We start from the raw sequence: 22,329 nt of genomic DNA, 5'->3' as shown, positions 1-22,329 counted from the left end.
AGAGAGAGAGACCGAGAGAGAGAGAGAGACCGAGAGAGGGAGAGAGAGACGAGAGAGACCGAGAGAGAGAGACCGAGAGACCGAGAGACGAGACGAGAGAGAGAGAGACCGAGAGACCAGAGAGGGAGAACCGAGAGAGACGAGAGAGAGAGAGACCGAGAGAGGAGAGACCGAGAGAGAGAGACGAGAGAGCGAGAGAGAGAGAGACCGAGAGAGGGAAGAGAGAGAGAGAGAGAGAGACCGAGAGAGGAGAGAGAGAGAGAGAGAGAGACCGAGAGAGGGAGACGAGAGAGAGAGACCGAGAGAGGGAGAGCGAGAGAGAGAGAGACCGAGAGAGGGAGAGCCGAGAGAGAGAGAAGAGAGAGACCGAGAGAGAGAGACCGAGAGAGAGAGAGACGAGACGAGAGAGGGAGAGAGAGAGAGAGACCGAGAGAGGGAGAGAGAGAGAGAGAGAGACCGAGAGAGAGAGACGAGAGAGGGAGAGAGAGAGACCGAGAGAGGAGACGAGAGAGAGACGAGAGAAGAGACCGAGAGAGGAGAGAGAGAGAGAGAGAGACGAGAGAGAGAGAGGAGAGAGAGAGAGACCGAGAGAGGACGAGAGAGAGAGAGACCGAGAGAGGGAGAGAGAGAGAGAGACCGAGAGAGGGAGAGAGAGAGAGAGACCGAGAGAGGAGAGAGAGAGAGAGACCGGAGGAGAGAGAGAGAGAGAGAGAGCCGAGAGAGAGGAGACGAGAGAGAGAGAGAGAGGACGAGAGAGAGACGAGAGAGAGAGGACCGAGAGAGGAGAGAGAGAGAGACCGAGAGAGGGAGAGAGAGAGACCGAGAGAGGAGAGAGAGACGAGAGACGGAGAGAGAGAGACGAGAGAGAGAGACCGAGAGAGAGAGAGAGAGAGACCGAGAGAGAGAGAGAGACGAGAGAGAGAGAGGACCGAGAGAGAGAGAGAGACCGAGAGAGAGAGAGGACCGAGAGAGAGACGAGAGAGGGAGAGAGACGAGAGAGAGACAGAGACCGAGAGAGACAGAGAGAGACCGAGAGAGAGAGACCGAGAGAGGGAGACGAGAGAGAGAGACCGAGAGACCGAGAGAGGGAGACCGAGAGAGAGACGAGAGAGGAGAGACCGAGAGAGGAGAGAGAGACCGAGAGAGGAGAGAGAGACCGAGAGAGGGAGAGAGACCGAGAGAGGAGAGAGACCGAGAGAGGAGAGAGAGAGAGAGAGAGACGAGAGAGGGAGAGACGGAGAGAGAGAGAGACGAGAGAGGGAGACGAGAGAGAGACGAGAGAGAGCGAGAGAGAGACCGAGAGAGGAGAGAGAGAGAGAGAGACCGAGAGAGAGGACGAGAGAGAGAGACCGAGAGAGAGAGAGAGACCGAGAGAGGGAGAGAGAGAGAGAGACCGAGAGAGGGAGAGAGAGAGGAGACGAGAGAGAGGAGAGAGAGAGAGACCGAGAGAGGGAGAGAGAGAGAGAGACCGAGAGAGGGAGAGAGAGACCGAGAGAGAGGAGACGAGGACGAGAGAGAGAGACCGAGAGAGAGAGAGAGAGACCGAGAGAGAGGGAGAGAGAGAGAGACCGGAGAGAGGGAGAGAGAGAGAGAGACCGAGAGAGGGAGAGAGAGAGAGAGACCGAGAGAGGGAGAGAGAGAGAGAGACCGAGAGAGGGAGAGAGAGAGAGAGAGACCGAGAGAGGGGAGAGAGAGAGAGAGACCGAGAGAGAGGAGACGAGAGAGAGACGACGAGAGAGGAGAGAGAGAGAGACCGAGAGAGGGAGAGAGAGAGAGACCGAGAGAGGAGAGAGAGAGAGACCGAGAGAGGGAGAGAGAGAGAGACCGAGAGAGGAGAGAGAGAGACCGAGAGAGGGAGAGAGAGAGAGACCGAGAGAGGGAGAGAGAGAGAGACCGAGAGAGGGGAGAGAGAGAGAGACCGAGAGAGGGAGAGAGAGAGAGACCGAGAGAGGGAGAGAGAGAGAGACCGAGAGAGGGGAGAGAGAGAGAGACCGAGAGAGGGAGAGAGAGAGAGAGACCGAGAGAGGGAGAGAGAGAGAGAGACCGAGAGAGGGAGAGAGAGAGAGAGAGACCGAGAGAGAGAGAGAGACCGAGAGAGGGAGAGAGAGAGAGACCGATGAGAGGGAGAGAGAGAGACCGAGAGGAGAGAGAGAGAGACCGAGAGAGGGAGAGAGAGAGACGAGAGAGGAGGAGAGAGAGAGACGAGAGAGGGAGAGAGAGAGAGACCGAGAGAGGAGAGAGAGAGAGACCGGAGAGAGGGAGAGAGAGAGAGACCGAGAGAGGGAGAGAGAGAGAGACCGAGAGAGGGAGAGACGAGGAGAGACCGAGAGAGGGAGAGAGAGAGAGACCGAGAGAGGAGAGAGAGAGAGACCGAGAGAGGGAGAGAGAGAGGAGACCGAGAGAGGGAGAGAGAGAGAGAGACCGAGAGAGGTGGAGAGAGAGAGAGACCGAGAGAGGGAGAGAGAGAGAGACGAGAGAGGAGGAGAGAGAGAGACCGAGAGAGGAGAGAGAGAGAGACCGAGAGAGGAGGAGAGAGAGAGACCGAGAGAGGTGAGAGAGAGAGAGACCGAGAGAGGTGGAGAGAGAGAGACCGAGAGAGGTGAGAGAGGAGAGACCGAGAGAGGGGAGAGAGAGAGAGACCGAGAGAGAGGACCGAGAGAGAGAGAGACCGAGAGAGGGGAGAGAGAGAGACCGAGAGAGGAGAGAGAGAGAGACCGAGAGAGGGAGAGAGAGAGAGACCGAGAGAGGGAGAGAGAGAGACCGAGAGAGACGAGACGAGAGAGAGAGAGAGAGAGAGACCGAGAGAGGAGAGAGACGAGAGAGAGAGACCGAGAGAGAGAGAGAGAGAGAGAGAGAGAGACCGAGAGAGGGAGACGAGAGAGAGAGAGACGAGAGAGGGAGAGAGAGAGAGAGAGACCGAGAGGGAGAGAGAGAGAGAGAGACCGAGAGAGGGAGAGAGAGAGACCGAGAGAGGGAGAGAGAGAGAGACCGAGAGAGGGAGAGAGAGAGACCGAGAGAGGGAGAGAGAGAGACCGAGAGAGGGAGAGAGAGAGACCGAGAGAGGGAGAGAGAGAGACCGAGAGAGGGAGAGAGAGAGACCGAGAGAGGGAGAGAGAGAGACCGAGAGAGGGAGAGAGAGAGACCGAGAGAGGGAGAGAGAGAGACCGAGAGAGGGAGAGAGAGAGACCGAGAGAGGGAGAGAGAGAGACCGAGAGAGGGAGAGAGAGAGACCGAGAGAGGGAGAGAGAGAGAGACCGAGAGAGGGAGAGAGAGAGACCGAGAGAGGGAGAGAGAGAGACCGAGAGAGGGAGAGAGAGAGACCGAGAGAGAGAGACGAGAGGAGAGAGAGACCGAGAGAGGGAGAGAGAGAGACCGAGAGAGGGAGAGAGAGAGACCGAGAGAGGGAGAGAGAGAGACCGAGAGAGGAGAGAGAGAGACCGAGAGAGGGAGAGAGAGAGACCGAGAGAGGGAGAGAGAGAGACGAGAGAGGGAGAGAGAGAGACCGAGAGAGGGAGAAGAGAGACCGAGAGAGGGAGAGAGAGAGACCGAGAGAGGGAGAGAGGGAGACCGAGAGAGGGAGAGAGAGAGACCGAGAGAGGGAGAGAGAGAGGACCGGAGAGAGGGAGAGAGAGAGACCGAGAGAGGGAGAGAGAGAGAGAGGACCGAGAGAGGGAGAAGACCGAGAGACGAGAGAGACCGAGAGAGGGAGAGAGAGAGAGAGACCGAGAGAGGGAGAGAGAGAGAGAGACCGAGAGAGGTGGAGAGAGAGAGACCGAGAGAGGTGGGAGAGAGAGAGACCGAGAGAGGTGGAGAGAGAGAGACCGAGAGAGGTGGAGAGAGACCGAGAGAGGTGGAGGAGAGAGAGACCGAGAGAGGTGGAGAGAGAGAGACCGAGAGAGGTGGAGAGAGAGAGACCGAGAGAGGTGGAGAGAGAGAGACCGAGAGAGGGGAGAGAGAGAGACCGAGAGAGGTGGAGAGAGAGAGACCGAGAGAGAGGTGGAGAGAGAGAGACCGAGGAGACCGACATCAACAGAGAGAGAGTGACTTTTTCTGTGACCAGAAGTGAATTTACACAACGTGTAAACCAAAACCGGATCCATCGTTGGTTTCCGGCGCCTATAGGCTTTCATTATACAACATGCCGGACGGTGCCGAATTTGACATGGTCCGGTATTTTGCCGTTGTCAAAAAAGTTCCATGCTGTGTCCTTTCGGCAGCCGAAGAAATTTCGCCAGATCCGGCGGACGCCTCATGCAACGCAAGGCCATCCTGCACAATCCAGCGCTAATACAAAACATTGGGGAATAAAACGGATCCGGCGCCGGATTGTGCCTGACGGCAAAAACCGGATGTGTGAAAGCAGCCTAAGCAAGCTCCGCTTTTCGTATGCTAATTAGGCCTGTGACTAGTCGAGGGGGGTGTAAGTTTCCCCAGACTAGTCAGCCCTCTTTCCATGTTATCAGGCCTCTATGGGTGCGATGATATATTTTCAAGAGTCGGCGTCACCACCAGCTCTTGTAAATCTCGCGCATGCTGGGTGTACGTGTCCTGGCTTCAGAGAAGCACGCTGCGCATGATAGGTAGGGCAGAAGCTGTTTTTCCGATCATGCGCAGTGTGCCTCTCTGAAGCAGAGACGCGTACACCCGGCTTCAGGGGTTCAATGTGAGTGAACAAAGCCGTGCGCAAGATTTCCAGGAGCTGGTGGTGACGCCGGCTAGTGGAAATCATGTTATTACACCAACAAAAAGAGGGCCGACTAGTCTTGGGAAACCAACGCCCCATCGACTATTCAAGGCGCTAATTAGCATAGGAGAAGCGGAGCTTCAAAATACTTTTTTAAACATTGATTTTAGTGAATAACATCACACAGGGCTCATTAGGCAGAGAATATAGTCATACAGATGTGAATGCTGTTGGGTTTAGATAGGCATATGAGACCTGGTTTCCTCCATACTACGAAATACAGGCAGATACTTATCCATCATGTAACATCATCAGGAAAGTATCTGATTGGCTCCAGTTGTATTCTGCCTCAAACACTGACTCCAAACATACAGCCAATGTCATCATTAAAGGGTTAGTCAGCACCTAAAATGCCCTTTCTAAATTTCTATCCTTACCCCCTAACCACTTTTGTAAGTATTTTATTACACACTAGTCTAAATTTTTTCCCTATCCCATCTAATCCATAAATATGATGTTTACTGCACTTCCTGTGTTGTTTTGTATGTGAGAATTCTCAAACTTAACATGACAGGAGGCTGGGGCTGCACTCACTTCCCACGCTTCTAGGGTGATGTCCCCTCCTGGAGCAGGACATCACCAGGGTGACAGTGATACGGTTACTTACGTAGGTTTTTGTTTTGTTTTGCATTGCTGCCCCCGCTCAATGCTTCCTGGTCCCATGCTAATAGACACTATGGGAGATGTGAGTGCAGCGCTGGCTCTCTGCTTCTATCTCCGTGGCTGTAGCTTTTGTGAAATAAGACTTTGTCAGGAGACTGAGACCAAAGCACAACCATCCCACAACTTCTAGTACTTCCCCTCAAACAAATCGTCATCAGGGGGTGGTGTAAGAAGCAGCGAGTAACACCAGCACCTCTCCCTAATGATGATTTGTTTTGAGGGCAGTACTAGAAACTGTGGGGCGGTGCTAGTGTCACTCACTGCTTTTATTTCCTTCTCTTGATGTCTTCTTTCACATAAGCAATGGCGTGGTGATAGAAGCAGGGCAGAGAGCCAGTGCTGCACTCACCTCTCTGACAGGGTCTATCATTATGGCAGCAGAAGCAATGGCAGTGGTGGAGATAGAAGCAGAGCAGAGCCAGCGTTGCACTCACCTCTCTCACAGTGTCTGTCATCATGGCAGCAGAAGCAATGGTGGAGATAGAAGCAGAGCGCCAGCGCTGCACTCGCCTCACTCCACAGTATCTATCATCATGGCAGCAGAAGCAATGGCAGTGGTTGAGATAGAAGCAGAAAGCCAGCGCTGCACTCACCTCTCTCACAGTGTCTATCATTATGCAGCAGTATGTCTTCAGAGGGTTCGGTCAAACAAAACACTAATAAGTAACTGCAGTGCCAACCCCTTGTGACGTCCCTGTTCCAGGAGGGGAGATGGACGCTGCGGGAAGTGACTGCAGCCCCAGCCTCCTGTGATGTCTCATTTAGGACTCCTCTCATACAAAATGTCACAGGAAGTGCAGTAAAAAAAAAAACCAATAGGGAGAAGCTGCCTATGACTTTTGCACAGTGACAGATGTTGTGACGTGCGGGCGCCCCCTGCTGCTCAGTACGCGGAACTGCAGGTTATTATTGGAGCACACCGACTTCCACAGGGGTAATTGCTCGCTGTGTGATTCCCTCACATTCTATCATTTATCACCGCCCCGAGCTTCTCACGGTGAGAGCAGTTTCCACCTCCGCCCCCGTTACTGGCGGTGTCACAGACCTCCCCGGTCCCGTCCTGCCCGGTGGGGAGGACACGACACCGGGGAGCGGCTTCTTGTCCCCCCCGTCACATACAAGCTCCCGTTAGAATCCGGCTACCATCCGATATTTACCCGGAAACGTCCGCTCGGTTCCAGCCTCCCGTTCATCCTACCAGCAGAACTCCTCTGACGTCAGCAAGCAGCGACGCTGCAAGCTCCCGGCGCGGGGTGATGACGTCAGAGCTCCAGAGAATCCCCTGCCAGGCGCTGAGAGGTAAAGTACGGGGGGGCAGGAGGGTCAGCAGGGTATCTGCACGGCTTCTTGTCATTGACTTGTCACCTTACAGAGCCCCATAATGTGTGTGCACGAACTCCAGCTCAGGACGCTCCTTCCTCCATGTCACTGGCATCTTTGCACCTCATGTGGTTTTCTCTCTCCTTGCAGAACACTTACTGACTGACCACTTACTGACCACTTACTGACTGACCACTTACTGACTGACCACTTATTCACAGCCCTCATTGCATCAGCTACTTCTGAAGACAAATGTATCTGACATGTCTCAGAACTTGTATTGATTGGAAACAATAGTGTCCTTTCTTAATACCCAGACGTTGCCAGTAGCTTTTTAGGGAGGGGCGCCCCTTTAAGGCAGGGTCATCATCCAGGGTCTCCAGCAGAGAGCTGGACAGGAGGTCTTATTGGGAGGTCGTTCTCTACAAGGACAGATGACACAGTCCCATCTCTGTCACCTCCCAACCCCTGTAATAGCCAGGTGCTAAGCTAAGTGTGTGTAAAGGGGTCCCCCGGCGGACCCCGGTTGCTTCCTGTGGGGGTCCTGTAGAATGGGGAACTTTACAGTGTGACTAACGGGTGTTCTTAGGAGCTCCAGAGGCTTCAATGCCAAGCCAAAACCCTCACAAGTGTGCCCAGACATACACCAGAATAATAGTGGTATCCCAATATCAGCTTTAAAGAGGTTCTTCAGTTTTGGAATCTCCTATCTGCTGGCTGGAGTTTGGTTTATATAAAACAAGTTGTCCTTTACTCACCCTACTCAGGTCCAGCGTTGAGTCTTTTGCTTCTGCTCACAGTTTCTTTTGTCTGTAATAGTGAGCACTACCATGTACAGGTGCTCAGTACTCGTAACTAGTGATGAGCGGGCACTACCATGCTCAGGTGCTCAGTACTCGTAACTAGTGATGAGCGGGCACTACCATGCTCAGGTGCTCAGTACTCGTAACTAGTGATGAGTGGGCACTACCATGCTCGGGTGCTCAGTACTGGTAACTAGTGATGAGTGGGCACTACCATGTACAGGTGCTCAGTACTCGTAACTAGTGATGAGCGGGCACTGCCATGCTCAGGTGCTCTGTACTCATAACTAGTGATGAGCGGGCACTACCATGCTCAGGTGCTCTGTACTCGTAACTAGTGATGAGCGAGCACTACCATGCTCGGGTGCTCAGTACTCGTAACTAGTGACGAGCGGGCACTACCATGCTCGGGTGCTCTGTACTCGTAACTAGTGATGAGCGGGCACTACCATGCTCGGGTGCTCAGTACTCGTAACTAGTGATGAGCGGGCACTACCATGCTCAGGTGCTCAGTACTCGTAACTAGCGATGAGTGGGCACTACCATGCTCAGGTGCTCAGTACTCGTAACTAGTGATGAGCGGGCACTACCATGCTCAGGTGCTCAGTACTCGTAACTAGTGATGAGCGGGCACTACCATGCTCGGGTGCTCAGTACTCGTAACTAGTGATGAGTGGGCACTACCATGCTCGGGTGCTCAGTACTCGTAACTAGTGATGAGCGGGCACTACCATGCTCGGGTGCTCAGTACTCGTAACTAGTGATGAGTGAGCACTACCATGCTCAGGTGCTCAGTACTCGTAACTAGTGATGAGCGCGCACTACCATGCTCAGGTGCTCAGTACTCGTAACTAGTGATGAGCGGGCACTACCATGCTCGGGTGCTCAGTACTCGTAACTAGTGATGAGCGGGCACTACCATGCTCAGGTGCTCAGTACTCGTAACTAGGAGTTGGATGGGCACGATTCATGTACTGAGTATAATGGAAGTCAATGGAGAACTCGAGTATTTTTCCTGGAAATCTTCCTTAAAATGCTCGAGTCTCCTATTGACTTCCTTTATACTCTACACAAGTCGCTCCTATCCAAGCAGCCAACTGCTAGTTATGAGTACCGAGCACCCGAGCATGGAAGTGTTCTCTAGAGATAAGGGAACCTGAGGTTCGGTGTTTAGTTACACTGACTAAAAAATAAAACAGATTTCGGGTTTTGGAGTTCGGGTGCTTTACTTATGCTGACCACTGGCATGAGCATCGCTGTGCTCGGGTACAGTCGGTGCTCAGCACAGTTTAAGCCGCTTGCAGTGTTTGAAAGACTCACACTGGGGGTAACAACAGCGTGATCACATGTAGTGTGCACCCAAAAAAGGAAAACGGAAAACCCCTCCCCCGGAAGTGTTCTGCTTATGACTGGCAGCACGTGGGCGAAAATTGGAACTGCCAATCAGTGGCTTCCATTAGGGTTCAGGTCAATTCCGAACCCGAGGAGGTTCGATTCAACTGCACCCGCCAAACCAAACTTCCACGTGTTCACTCATCTCTACTAGTTACAACCACCAAGCACCTGAGCATGGTAGTGCCCGCTCATCACTAGTTACGAGTACCGAGCACCCGAGCATGGTAGTGCCCACTCATCACTAGTTACGAGTACTGAGCATGGTAGTGCCCGCTCATCACTAGTTACGAGTACTGAGCACCCGAGCATGGTAGTGCCCGCTCATCACTAGTTACGAGTACTGAGCACCCGAGCATGGTAGTGCTCGCTCATCACTAGTTACGAGTACTGAGCACCCGAGCATGGTAGTGCCCGCTCATCACTAGTTACCAGTACTGAGCACCCGAGCATGGTAGTGCCTGCTCATCACTAGTTACGAGTACAGAGCACCTGAGCATGGTAGTGCCCGCTCATCACTAGTTACAAGTACAGAGCACCCGAGCATGGTAGTGCCCGCTCATCACTAGTTACGAGTACCGAGCACCCGAGCATGGTAGTGCCCACTCATCACTAGTTACGAGTACCGAGCACCTGAGCATGGTAGTGCCCGCTCATCACTAGTTACGAGTACCGAGCACCCGAGCATGGTAGTGCCCACTCATCACTAGTTACGAGTACTGAGCATGGTAGTGCCCGCTCATCACTAGTTACGAGTACTGAGCACCCGAGCATGGTAGTGCCCGCTCATCACTAGTTACGAGTACTGAGCACCCGAGCATGGTAGTGCCCACTCATCACTAGTTACGAGTACAGAGCACCCGAGCATGGTAGTGCCCGCTCATCACTAGTTACGAGTACCGAGCACCCAAGCATGGTAGTGCCCGCTCATCACTAGTTACGAGTACTGAGCACCTGAGCATGGTAGTGCCCGCTCATCACTAGTTACGAGTACAGAGCACTCGAGCATGGTAGTGCCCGCTCATCACTAGTTACGAGTACTGAGCACCTGAGCATGGTAGTGCCCGCTCATCACTAGTTACGAGTACTGAGCACCTGAGCATGGTAGTGCTCACTCATAACTAGTTACGAGTACTGAGCACCTGAGCATGGTAGTGCCCGCTCATCACTAGTTACGAGTACTGAGCACCTGAGCATGGTAGTGCCCGCTCATCACTAGTTACGAGTACAGAGCACCCGAGCATGGTAGTGCCCGCTCATCACTAGTTACGAGTACAGAGCACCCGAGCATGGTAGTGCTCGCTCATAACTAGTTACGAGTACTGAGCACCCGAGCATGGTAGTGCCCGCTCATCACTAGTTACGAGTACAGACCACCCAAGCATGGTAGTGCCCGCTCATCACTAGTTACGAGTACAGAGCACCCGAGCATGGTAGTGCTCGCTCATCACTAGTTACGAGTACAGAGCATGGTAGTGCCCGCTCATCACTATTTACGAGTACAGAGCACCCAAGCATGGTAGTGCCCGCTCATCACTAGTTACGAGTACAGAGCACCCGAGCATGGTAGTACCCGCTCATCACTAGTTACGAGTACTGAGCACCCGAGCATGGTAGTGCCCGCTCATCACTAGTTACGAGTACTGAGCACCCGAGCATGGTAGTGCCCGCTCATCACTAGTTACGAGTACAGAGCACCCGAGCATGGTAGTGCCCGCTCATCACTAGTTACGAGTACCGAGCACCCGAGCATGGTAGTGCCCGCTCATCACTAGTTACGAGTACTGAGCACCTGAGCATGGTAGTGCCCGCTCATCACTAGTTACGAGTACAGAGCACCTGAGCATGGTAGTGCCCGCTCATCACTAGTTACGAGTACTGAGCACCTGAGCATGGTAGTGGCCGCTCATCACTAGTTACGAGTACTGAGCACCTAAGCATGGTAGTGCTCGCTCATCACTAGTTACGAGTACTGAGCACCCGAGCATGGTAGTGCTCGCTCATCACTAGTTACGAGTACTGAGCACCTAAGCATGGTAGTGCCCGCTCATCACTAGTTACGAGTACTGAGAACCTGAGCATGGTAGTGCCCGCTCATCACTAGTTACGAGTACAGAGCACCCGAGCATGGTAGTGCCCGCTCATCACTAGTTACGAGTACTGAGCACCCGAGCATGGTAGTGGCCGCTCATCACTAGTTACGAGTACTGAGCACCTAAGCATGGTAGTGCCCGCTCATCACTAGTTACGAGTACAGAGCACCCAAGCATGGTAGTGCCCGCTCATCACTAGTAACGAGTACAGAGCACCTAAGCATGGTAGTGCCCGCTCATCACTAGTTACGAGTACTGAGAACCCGAGCATGGTAGTGCCCGCTCATCACTAGTTACGAGTACTGAGCACCCGAGCATGGTAGTGCCCGCTCATCACTAGTTACAAGTACCGAGCACCCGAGCATGGTAGTGCCCGCTCATCACTAGTTCCGAGTACAGAGCACCTAAGCATGGTAGTGCCCGCTCATCACTAGGTACGAGTACTGAGAACCTGAGCATGGTAGTGCCCGCTCATCACTAGTTACAAGTACCGAGCACCCGAGCATGGTAGTGCCCGCTCATCACTAGTTCCGAGTACAGAGCACCTAAGCATGGTAGTGCCCGCTCATCACTAGGTACGAGTACTGAGAACCTGAGCATGGTAGTGCTCGCTCATCACTAGTTACGAGTACTGAGCACCCGAGCATGGTAGTGCCCGCTCATCACTAGTTACGAGTACTGAGCACCCGAGCATGGTAGTGCTCGCTCATCACTAGTTACGAGTACTGAGCACCCGAGCATGGTAGTGCCCGCTCATCACTAGTTACGAGTACTGAGCACCTGGGCATGGTAGTGCCCGCTCATCACTAGTTACGAGTACTGAGCACCTGAGCATGGTAGTGCCCGCTCATCACTAGTTACGAGTACTGAGCACCTGAGCATGGTAGTGCCCGCTCATCACTAGTTACGAGTACTGAGCACCCGAGCATGGTAGTGCCCGCTCATCACTAGTTACGAGTACTGAGCACCTGAGCATGGTAGTGCCCGCTCATCACTAGTTACGAGTACTGAGCACCCGAGCATGGTAGTGCTCGCTCATCACTAGTTACGAGTACTGAGCACCCGAGCATGGTAGTGCTCGCTCATCACTAGTTACGAGTACTGAGCACCTGGGCATGGTAGTGCCCGCTCATCACTAGTTACGAGTACTGAGCACCTGAGCATGGTAGTGCCCGCTCATCACTAGTTACGAGTACTGAGCACCCGAGCATGGTAGTGCTCGCTCATCACTAGTTACGAGTACTGAGCACCTGAGCATGGTAGTGCTCGCTCATCACTAGTTACGAGTACTGAGCACCTGGGCATGGTAGTGCCCGCTCATCACTAGTTACGAGTACTGAGCACCCGAGCATGGTAGTGCTCGCTCATCACTAGTTACGAGTACTGAGCACCTGGGCATGGTAGTGCCCGCTCATCACTAGTTACGAGTACTGAGCACCTGAGCATGGTAGTGCTCGCTCATCACTAGTTACGAGTACTGAGCACCTGGGCATGGTAGTGCCCGCTCATCACTAGTTACGAGTACTGAGCACCCGAGCATGGTAGTGCTCGCTCATCACTAGTTACGAGTACTGAGCACCTGGGCATGGTAGTGCCCGCTCATCACTAGTTACGAGTACTGAGCACCTGAGCATGGTAGTGCTCGCTCATCACTAGTTACGAGTACTGAGCACCTGGGCATGGTAGTGCCCGCTCATCACTAGTTACGAGTACTGAGCACCCGAGCATGGTAGTGCCCGCTCATCACTAGTTACGAGTACTGAGCACCTGAGCATGGTAGTGCCCGCTCATCACTAGTTACGCGTACTGAGCACCCGAGCATGGTAGTGCCCGCTCATCACTAGTTACGAGTACTGAGCACCCGAGCATGGTAGTGCCCGCTCATCACTAGTTACGAGTACTGAGCACCCGAGCATGGTAGTGCTCGCTCATCACTAATTACGAGTACTGAGCACCTGAGCATGGTAGTGCTCGCTCATCACTAGTTACGAGTACTGAGCACCTGAGCATGGTAGTGCCCGCTCATCACTAGTTACGAGTACTGAGCACCTGGGCATGGTAGTGCCCGCTCATCACTAGTTACGAGTACTGAGCACCTGAGCATGGTAGTGCCCGCTCATCACTAGTTACGAGTACTGAGCACCTGAGCATGGTAGTGCCCGCTCATCACTAGTTACGAGTACTGAGCACCCGAGCATGGTAGTGCCCGCTCATCACTAGTTACGAGTACTGAGCACCTGAGCATGGTAGTGCCCGCTCATCACTAGTTACGAGTACTGAGCACCCGAGCATGGTAGTGCCCGCTCATCACTAGTTACGAGTACTGAGCACCTGAGCATGGTAGTGCCCGCTCATCACTAGTTACGAGTACTGAGCACCCGAGCATGGTAGTGCTCGCTCATCACTAGTTACGAGTACTGAGCACCCGAGCATGGTAGTGCTCGCTCATCACTAGTTACGAGTACTGAGCACCTGGGCATGGTAGTGCCCGCTCATCACTAGTTACGAGTACTGAGCACCTGAGCATGGTAGTGCCCGCTCATCACTAGTTACGAGTACTGAGCACCCGAGCATGGTAGTGCTCGCTCATCACTAGTTACGAGTACTGAGCACCTGAGCATGGTAGTGCTCGCTCATCACTAGTTACGAGTACTGAGCACCTGGGCATGGTAGTGCTCGCTCATCACTAGTTACGAGTACTGAGCACCCGAGCATGGTAGTGCTCGCTCATCACTAGTTACGAGTACTGAGCACCTGGGCATGGTAGTGCCCGCTCATCACTAGTTACGAGTACTGAGCACCTGAGCATGGTAGTGCCCGCTCATCACTAGTTACGAGTACTGAGCACCCGAGCATGGTAGTGCTCGCTCATCACTAGTTACGAGTACTGAGCACCTGAGCATGGTAGTGCTCGCTCATCACTAGTTACGAGTACTGAGCACCTGGGCATGGTAGTGCCCGCTCATCACTAGTTACGAGTACTGAGCACCCGAGCATGGTAGTGCTCGCTCATCACTAGTTACGAGTACTGAGCACCTGGGCATGGTAGTGCCCGCTCATCACTAGTTACGAGTACTGAGCACCTGAGCATGGTAGTGCTCGCTCATCACTAGTTACGAGTACTGAGCACCTGGGCATGGTAGTGCCCGCTCATCACTAGTTACGAGTACTGAGCACCTGAGCATGGTAGTGCTCGCTCATCACTAGTTACGAGTACTGAGCACCTGGGCATGGTAGTGCCCGCTCATCACTAGTTACGAGTACTGAGCACCCGAGCATGGTAGTGCCCGCTCATCACTAGTTACGAGTACTGAGCACCTGAGCATGGTAGTGCCCGCTCATCACTAGTTACGCGTACTGAGCACCCGAGCATGGTAGTGCCCGCTCATCACTAGTTACGAGTACTGAGCACCCGAGCATGGTAGTGCTCGCTCATCACTAATTACGAGTACTGAGCACCTGAGCATGGTAGTGCTCGCTCATCACTAGTTACGAGTACTGAGCACCTGGGCATGGTAGTGCTCGCTCATCACTAGTACTGTGTTTCTCTGAAATTAAGACAGGGTCTTATATAATTTCTTGCTATGAAAGATGGGCTAGGGCTTATTTTAAGGGGATGTCTTATATTTTTTCCCATGAACAATAATCCTCGCTTATTCTCGAACACAAAAAAAAATCAACATTTATTCAAATTTAGTCATATCGCATTTTGAATCTATCTATCTATGTATCTATGTATCTATCCGTCCGTCCGTCCGTCTGTCCGTCTGTCTATCCACACATACACACACCAGCCTGTCTGCTCTTCAGCTTTAGACTCCTGCAATTGAGAGACCTTTGGTCACCTGACATGATGCCACAAAGTCCTTAAAGGGAACCTGTCACCAGAATTTTCGCTATTAAACTAAAAGACTCCCCTTCTGCAGCTCCTGGGCTGCGTTCTAGAAAGGTTCATCTTGCTACTGGCCGCCCTTTCAGACCTAAATAAACACTTTGTAAAATCTTACCTTTTGCTATGGTATTGAGCTTTGCTGGCCGTGGGGGCGAGCTGTATTTCCTCTGTTATCCCCCCTCCTGCCGCTGTTCGCTGTACCCCAGTGTTCATTTACATACATGAGGCCGCCGCCCTTATCTTCCGCAGTGCTCCTGAAGTCTCGCGCATGCGCAGTGGCACTATCGCGGGACTGAGCACTGTTTTTAAATCGCGAGCGCTGGTGATGTTATTGCGCAGGCGCGAGATTATGGGCGGGTACTTGGATGACGCTGGTGATAATATTCACAGCACCGCCCATAATCTCGCGCCTGCGCAATAACATCACCGGCGCTCGCCATTTAAAAACAGTGCTCAGTCCTGCGATAGTGCCACTGCGCATGCGCAAGACTTCAGGAGCACTGAGGAAGATGAGGGCGAACAGCGTCAGGAGGGCGGATAACAGATGAAATACAGCCCGCCCCTGGGGCCAACAAACCTCATTACCATAGCAAAAGGTAATTTTATAAAGTGTTTATTTAGGTCTGAAAGGGGGGCCAGCAGCAAGATGAACCTTTATAGAATGCAGCCCAGGAGCTGCAGAAGGGGAATCTTTTAGTGTAATAGTGGAAATTCTAGTGACAGGTTCCCTTTAAACAGTGTTATCATCAGGACATAAATGCTGGGGCCCCGGGAGAATGGGGACCCTGTGAAATGGGAAAGCACCAACACGGCCTTTTATGCTACAGTGCAGATGACTCTAATAGGGTGTTCTTAAAGGGATTGTCCACATTAGTCTCAACCCTGCGTGGTATTTCAGCTGCGCTCCTTTCACTGTAGACGCAGCCTATGGTCTGGAGTGGTACTGAACGTGAAAGAAAGCAGCCATGTTTTGTTTAATCCTTGACAACCCAACATGTTCTCTGTTCAACATCCTCGTTTTTTGGCCACGTTGTAGAACAATTACGGGGAGTGTCTGAGGCTTTGGAGGCTCTGTCCTGCATCACACATAGATATGGCTGTGTGGTCCTTTCTTCAATTCCCCTGTATTAATTCTGTAGGGAGATCGAGCACTTTGCTTTTAATGAGCAAAGTTGTTTGTTTTTACAAGCACTTTGCAATTTTACCCATTTAACAAGATGAGATAACCCCTTTAAAGGAACTTTCAGAGTAAGATAAACCCCCCCCCAAACTGAGTATATGCACTTGCAGGTCTAAAACTAAATCTAATGACACCTTTTATATCTTCTATCTGTTGCTGCATTCCCAAGAAATCGTTATTTTAATTCACATGCAAATGAGGCACTAAGTGCTCTGGGTATGACAGAGCACTTACCAAATCTCTGCTTTCCTGCCCAGCACTGGTCTCTTTATTTTGAGGGATTGTTCACTGTCTGTGCGACATCAGTCAAGAATCTGAGACACTGAGCTGTCAATCAAGATACAGAGGCTGGTGCTGGATGAGAAACAACCTGGGGAGACAGAGGGTTGGAGGTGCTAACTCACTCAGAGCACTTAATGCCTCATTTGCATATTTATTAAAATGATGATTTTTTTTGGGAATGCAGCAACAGATAGAAGATATAAAGGTGTCTATGAATTAAGCTTTCAAACACCTTCATGACGATATATGCGGGGGTTGAGCTTACTGACAGATTCGCTTTAAAGTGTTGTCACCTCACAGACATCACGTTATATTGTCAGAGGTTTTAACCCTTGACTTTCAGTATTGTAGACCCCTTCGTTATTTGGGTCAGTTTGGCAGGACCAGAGTAACACTTTGTCTAAAAGTCTTAAAGTTGCGCTTTTTCATTTTTCAGGTGAAGCAGTGATTTAGCGATGGCATTAAAGTGTATGGGAAGCCTCCGTCCGGTACTGCAGCAGCTGAGGAATACCGCTACACCGTGTATGTGGAAGACCGCGCTGGTCGTCCCACCGCAAGATCAACACATGACTCTACTCTGCAGACATCTCGCTACAAAAACCAGCAAAGGTACCTGTAATTATATGTAGACTGGTATATATAATATATACAGTGCCTTGCGAAAGTATTCAGCCCCCTTGAATTTTTCAACCTTTCCCCAGTCTTCAAACATAAAGATAAAAATGTTAATGTTCTGGTGAAGAATCAACAACAAGTGGACACAATTGTGAAGGTGACCGATATGTATTGCTTATTTGAAACTTTTGTAAAAATAATAAACTGAAAATTGGGGCGTGCAATATTATTCATCCCCTTTAAGTTAATACTTTGTAGCGCCACCTTTTGTTGCGATTACAGCTGCAGTTGCTTGGGGTATGTCTCTATCAGTTTTGCACATCGAGAGACTGAAATTCTCGCCCATTCTTCCTTTGCAAACAGCTGGAGCTGAGTGAGGTTGGATGGAGGCGTTTGTGAACAGCAGTTTTCAGCTCTTTCCACAGATTCTCGATTGGATTCAGGTCTGGACTGTGACTTGGCCATTCTAACACCTGGATACGTTTATGTGTGAACAATTCCATTGTAGATTTTGCTTTATGTTTGGGATCATTTGTCTTGTTGGAAGACAAATCCCCGTCCCAGTTCTTTTGCAGACTACAACAGGTTTTCTTCAAGAATGGTCCTGTATTTGGCTTCATCCATCTTCCCATCAATTTTAACCATCTTCCCTGTCCCTGCTGAAGAAAAGCCCAAGCCATGATGCTGCCACCACCATGTTTGACAGTGGGGATGGTGTGTGTTGCTTTTTACCTCAAACATATCGTTTGGCATTGTGCCCAAAAAGTTTGATTTTGGTTTCATCTGACCAGAGCACCTTCTTCCACATGTTTAATGTCTCCCAGGTGGCTTGTGGCCAACTTTAAATGACACTTTTTATGGATATCTTTGAGAAATGGCTTTCTTCTTGCCACTCTTCCATAAAGGCCAGATTTGTGCAGTGTACGACTGATTGTTGTCCTATGGACAGACTCTCCCACCTCAGCTGTAGATCTCTGCAGATCATCCGGAGTGATCATGGGCCTCTTGGCTGCATCTCTGATCAGTCTTCTCCTTGTTTGAGATGAAAGTTTTGAGGGACGGCCGGGTCTTGGTAGATTTGCAGTGGTGTGATACTCCTTCCATTTCAATATGATCGCTTGCACAGTGCTCCTTGGGTTGCTTAAAGTTTTGGAAATCTTATTGTAACCAAATCAGGCTTCAAACTTCTTCACAACAGTATCACAGACCTGCCTGTTGTGTTCCTTGGTCTTCATGATGCTCTCTGTGCTTTAAACAGAACACTGAGACTATCACAGAGCAGGGGCATTTATACGGAGACTTGATTACACACAGGGGCTTATATTTATCATCATCAGTCATTTAGGACAACATTGGATCATTCAGAGATCCTCAATGAGCTTCTGGAGTGAGTTTGCTGCACTGAAAGTAAAGGGGATGAATAATATTGCACGCCCCGATTTTCAGTCTATTATTTTTTATAAAAGTTTAAAATAAGCAATAAATTTCGTTCAACTTCACAATCGTGTCCCACTTGTTGTTGATTCTTCACCAGAACATTAACATTTTTATCTTTATGTTTGAAGCCTGAAATGTGGGAGAAGGTTGAAAAATTCAAGGGGGCTGAATACTTTAGCAAGGCACTATACGTATGCGTCCCCCAATGCTGCAGAGGTTCAGGATTGCCGTCTGGCTCCAATGGTGGACACTGTGTGCAAAAGGCAACTCTTATCTTGGGGAAATTTGAGTTTTATGGACGACACAAGTGAAGCTCGGATATAGCGGAGATTCTGGTGAGGTAAAACAATTTCTTTGGCGCTCCATTGGGAGACCCAGACAATTGGGTGTATAGCTACTGCCTCCGGAGGCCACACAAAGCATTACACTTAAAAGTGTAAGGCCCCTCCCCTTCTGCCTATACACCCCCCGTGGGATCACGGGCTCCTCAGTTTTCAAGCTTTGTGCGAAGGAGGTCAGACATCCACGCATAGCTCCACTGTTTAGTCAGCAGCAGCTGCTGACTATGTCGGATGGAAGAAAAGAGGACCCATACTAGGGTCCCCAGCATGCTCCCTTCTCACCCCACTTTTGTCGGCGGTGTTTGTTAAGGTTGAGGTACCCATTGCGGGTACAGAGGCTGGAGCCCACATGCTGCATCCTTCCCCATCCCCCTTAGGGCTCTGGGTGAAGTGGGATTTACCGGTCTCCAGGCACAGAGACCGTGCTCCGTCCACAGCCCCTGGGGAATCTGCTGGATATGGAGCGGAGTATCGTCAGGGACAGGGCCCTGCTACGCCAAGGTACTCTGTGTCCCCGTACACACCGCGCGCACACTGCAGCATTGCTGGGTGTGTTAGTGCGCCGGGGACAATAGCGCTGCGCGCTTGTGCCACACTTCCACAGCTTGCTGAGGGAGTTAGTGTGTTGGGAACTGCCGCGCCGGCCCCTGCTGGCAGTTTTTACTGCGGCGCGGCTGGGACTTGTGGTGCGCCGGGGACTTCCGCGCTGGCCGTGCATATTTGTCGGCCGCGTTTTTTACTAGAGTCCCCGGCTTTTGCGGCCTAGTTCCGTTTCGTTCCCGCCCCCAGGCCTGCCAGTCAGGGGAAGGGCGGGACGCTGTACAGAACGTCAGCGCCGAGGGCTGGAATCTGCTTTACATACTCCAGCCCTCACATTGAGCACAGTGGGAAGCCAGTTTCCCGCACTTTGTCTGAGGCACGCCCACGGTCCGCCCCTCTTCACAGAACGCCGGCAGCCATTCCTGTGTGCAGGCTGAGCTGGAGAGGGGAGACAAGTTCTGGGAGACCCAGGCACGGGATTCTGGCGACTTCACACCCGCTTTTAGCGGGCGGTAAGCGGCACCTCCGGTGCTGACCCCACTAGTGACGAAGTGTTCAATTGTATTTTTATGCTTGCATGCTATACATTGCACTAAACGGTCGCTGGTGATTCTTGGCTATATACCCTCCTGGATTGCTCTGTGGAGAATACAGCATGTCGTCCGCAAAAAACAGGGGTGCCAAGGCACAGGCTTTCTATGCTGCTTGCACCGCTTGTGAGGCTGTTCTACCGGCAGGTTCCACTGACCCCCATTGTGTGCAGTGTTCGGCCCCTGTGCCCCCTGCTCGGCCGGGGCCTCTGCTGGAGGTGACCCAGGGAGAACCACCTGTGAATACTGTCCAGGTGACGGGGACAGAGTTTGCAATTTTTGCGGATAGATTATCTGTGACTATGTCTCAGATTCTAGAAACTTTGCAGTCTAGACCAGTAACTCAGACCATGGGCACTGTTGATTCATTGCTCCCTGGTCCCCCTCAGTTGGAACAGCTCCGGGCTCCGGGGGTGTCCCATGCATCCCAGGGTGATGGCTCTGACACGGACGACAGTCCCAGACAGCCTAAGCGAGCTCGCTATGAGCGGCCCTCGACTTCGTCACACTGGTCAGGGTCCCAGCAGGAGGACTCTCTGTATGATGAGGCGGAGATAGCTGATCAGGATTCTGATCCTGAGACCGCTCTCAATCTGGATACTCCTGATGGTGACGCCATAGTGAATGATCTCATAGCGTCCATCAATAAAATGTTGGATATTTCTCCCCCAGCTCCTCCAGTGGAGGAGGCAGCTTCACAGCAGGAGAAATTCCATTTCAGGTATCCCAAGCGTAAATTAAGTACTTTTCTGGACCATTCTGACTTTAGAGAGTCAGTCCAGAAACACCACGCTTATCCAGATAAGCGTTTCTCCAAACGGCTTAAGGATACACGTTATCCCTTTCCTCCTGACGTGGTCAAGAGCTGGACCCAGTGTCCCAAGGTGGATCCCCCTATCTCCAGGCTTGCGGCTAGATCCATAGTTACAGTGGAGGATGGGGCTGCACTTAAAGATGCCACTGACAGACAGATGGAGCTCTGGTTGAAATCCATCTATGAAGCTATCGGCGCGTCGTTTGCTCCTGCATTCGCAGCCGTATGGGCACTCCAAGCTATTTCAGCTGGTCTTACACAGATTGACATGGTCACACGTACATCTGTTCCGCAGGTGGCATCCTTAACCTCTCAAATGTCTGCATTTGCGTCCTACGCGATTAATGCGGTTCTGGACTCTACGAGCCGTACGGCAGTGGCATCCGCCAACTCCGTGGTTTTACGCAGAGCCTTGTGGTTAAGGGAATGGAAAGCAGATTCTGCTTCCAAAAAATGTTTAACCAGTTTGCCATTTTCTGGTGATCGGCTGTTTGGTGAGCGTTTGGATGAAATCATTAAACAGTCCAAGGGTAAGGATTCATCCTTACCTCAGCCCAGACAAACCAAACCCCAACAGAGGAGGGGACAGTCGGGGTTTCGGTCCTTTCGAGGCTCGGGCAGGTCCCAATTCTCCTCGTCCAAAAGGACTCAAAAGGATCAGAGGAGTTCAGATTCTTGGCGGGCTCAGTCACGCCCAAAAAAGACAGCCGGAAGACCCGCTACCAAAGCGGCTTCCTCATGACTTCCGGCCTCCTCCCTCCGCATCCTCGGTCGGTGGCAGGCTCTCCCGCTTTGGCGACATTTGGCTGCCACAGGTCCAAGACCGTTGGGTGCGAGACATTCTGTCCCACGGGTACAGGATAGAGTTCAGTTCTCATCCTCCAACTCGATTCTTCAGAACGTCTCCGCCTCCCGACCGAGCCGATGCTCTTCTGCAGGCGGTGTGCACTCTAAAGGCGGAAGGAGTGGTGATCCCTGTTCCTCTTCAAGAGCAAGGTCACGGTTTTTACTCCAATTTGTTTGTGGTACCAAAAAAGGACGGGTCTTTCCGTCCTGTTCTGGACCTAAAACTTCTCAACAACCACGTGAGAACCAGACGGTTCCGGATGGAATCCCTCCGATCCGTCATCGCCGCAATGTCTCAAGGAGATTTCCTAGCATCAATAGACATCAAGGATGCTTATCTCCACGTACCGATTGCTCCAGAGCATCAGCGTTTTCTACGCTTCGTTATAGGAGACGAACACCTTCAGTTCGTAGCCCTGCCTTTTGGTCTGGCAACAGCCCCACGGGTCTTCACCAAAGTCATGGCAGCTGTAGTTGCAGTCCTGCACTCTCAGGGACACTCCGTGATCCCTTACTTAGACGATCTGCTGGTCAAGGCGCCTTCTCAAGAGGCATGCCAACACAGCCTGAACGTGGCGCTGGAGACCCTCCAGGGTTTCGGGTGGATCATCAACTTTTCCAAGTCAAATCTAACCCCGACCCAGTCGATAACATATCTTGGCATGGAGTTTCATACTCTCTCAGCGATAGTGAAGCTTCCGCTTGTCAAACAGCGTTCACTACAGACAGGGGTGCAATCTCTCCTTCAAGGCCAGTCACACCCCTTGAGACGCCTCA

At 51.8% G+C, this 22,329-nt stretch overlaps 2 protein-coding genes across 2 annotated transcripts in view; one reads left to right on the top strand and one right to left on the bottom strand.

Moving 5' to 3' along the window:
* Window positions 1–6,669, bottom strand: part of RBM18 (RNA binding motif protein 18) — a 41,944-nt gene extending 35,275 nt beyond the window's left edge. Inside the window, exon 1 of the mRNA XM_075324098.1 lies at window positions 6,565–6,669. The gene's annotated coding sequence lies outside the window, so the exon portion shown is untranslated. The remainder of the gene's footprint in view (window positions 1–6,564) is intronic.
* The window catches only part of MRRF (mitochondrial ribosome recycling factor), a 41,482-nt gene continuing 25,549 nt past the window's right edge, over window positions 6,397–22,329 (top strand). Inside the window, exons 1-2 of the mRNA XM_075324097.1 lie at window positions 6,397–6,706; window positions 16,806–16,978. Of these exons, the coding sequence (XP_075180212.1) occupies window positions 16,825–16,978 (154 nt within the window). The 5' untranslated portion in view covers window positions 6,397–6,706; window positions 16,806–16,824. The remainder of the gene's footprint in view (window positions 6,707–16,805; window positions 16,979–22,329) is intronic.

Source organism: Anomaloglossus baeobatrachus, chromosome 9, assembly GCF_048569485.1.
Source record: "Anomaloglossus baeobatrachus isolate aAnoBae1 chromosome 9, aAnoBae1.hap1, whole genome shotgun sequence".
Taxonomy (NCBI): Eukaryota; Metazoa; Chordata; class Amphibia; order Anura; family Aromobatidae; genus Anomaloglossus; species Anomaloglossus baeobatrachus.
This window is presented reverse-complemented; position numbering and strand designations above follow the sequence as displayed.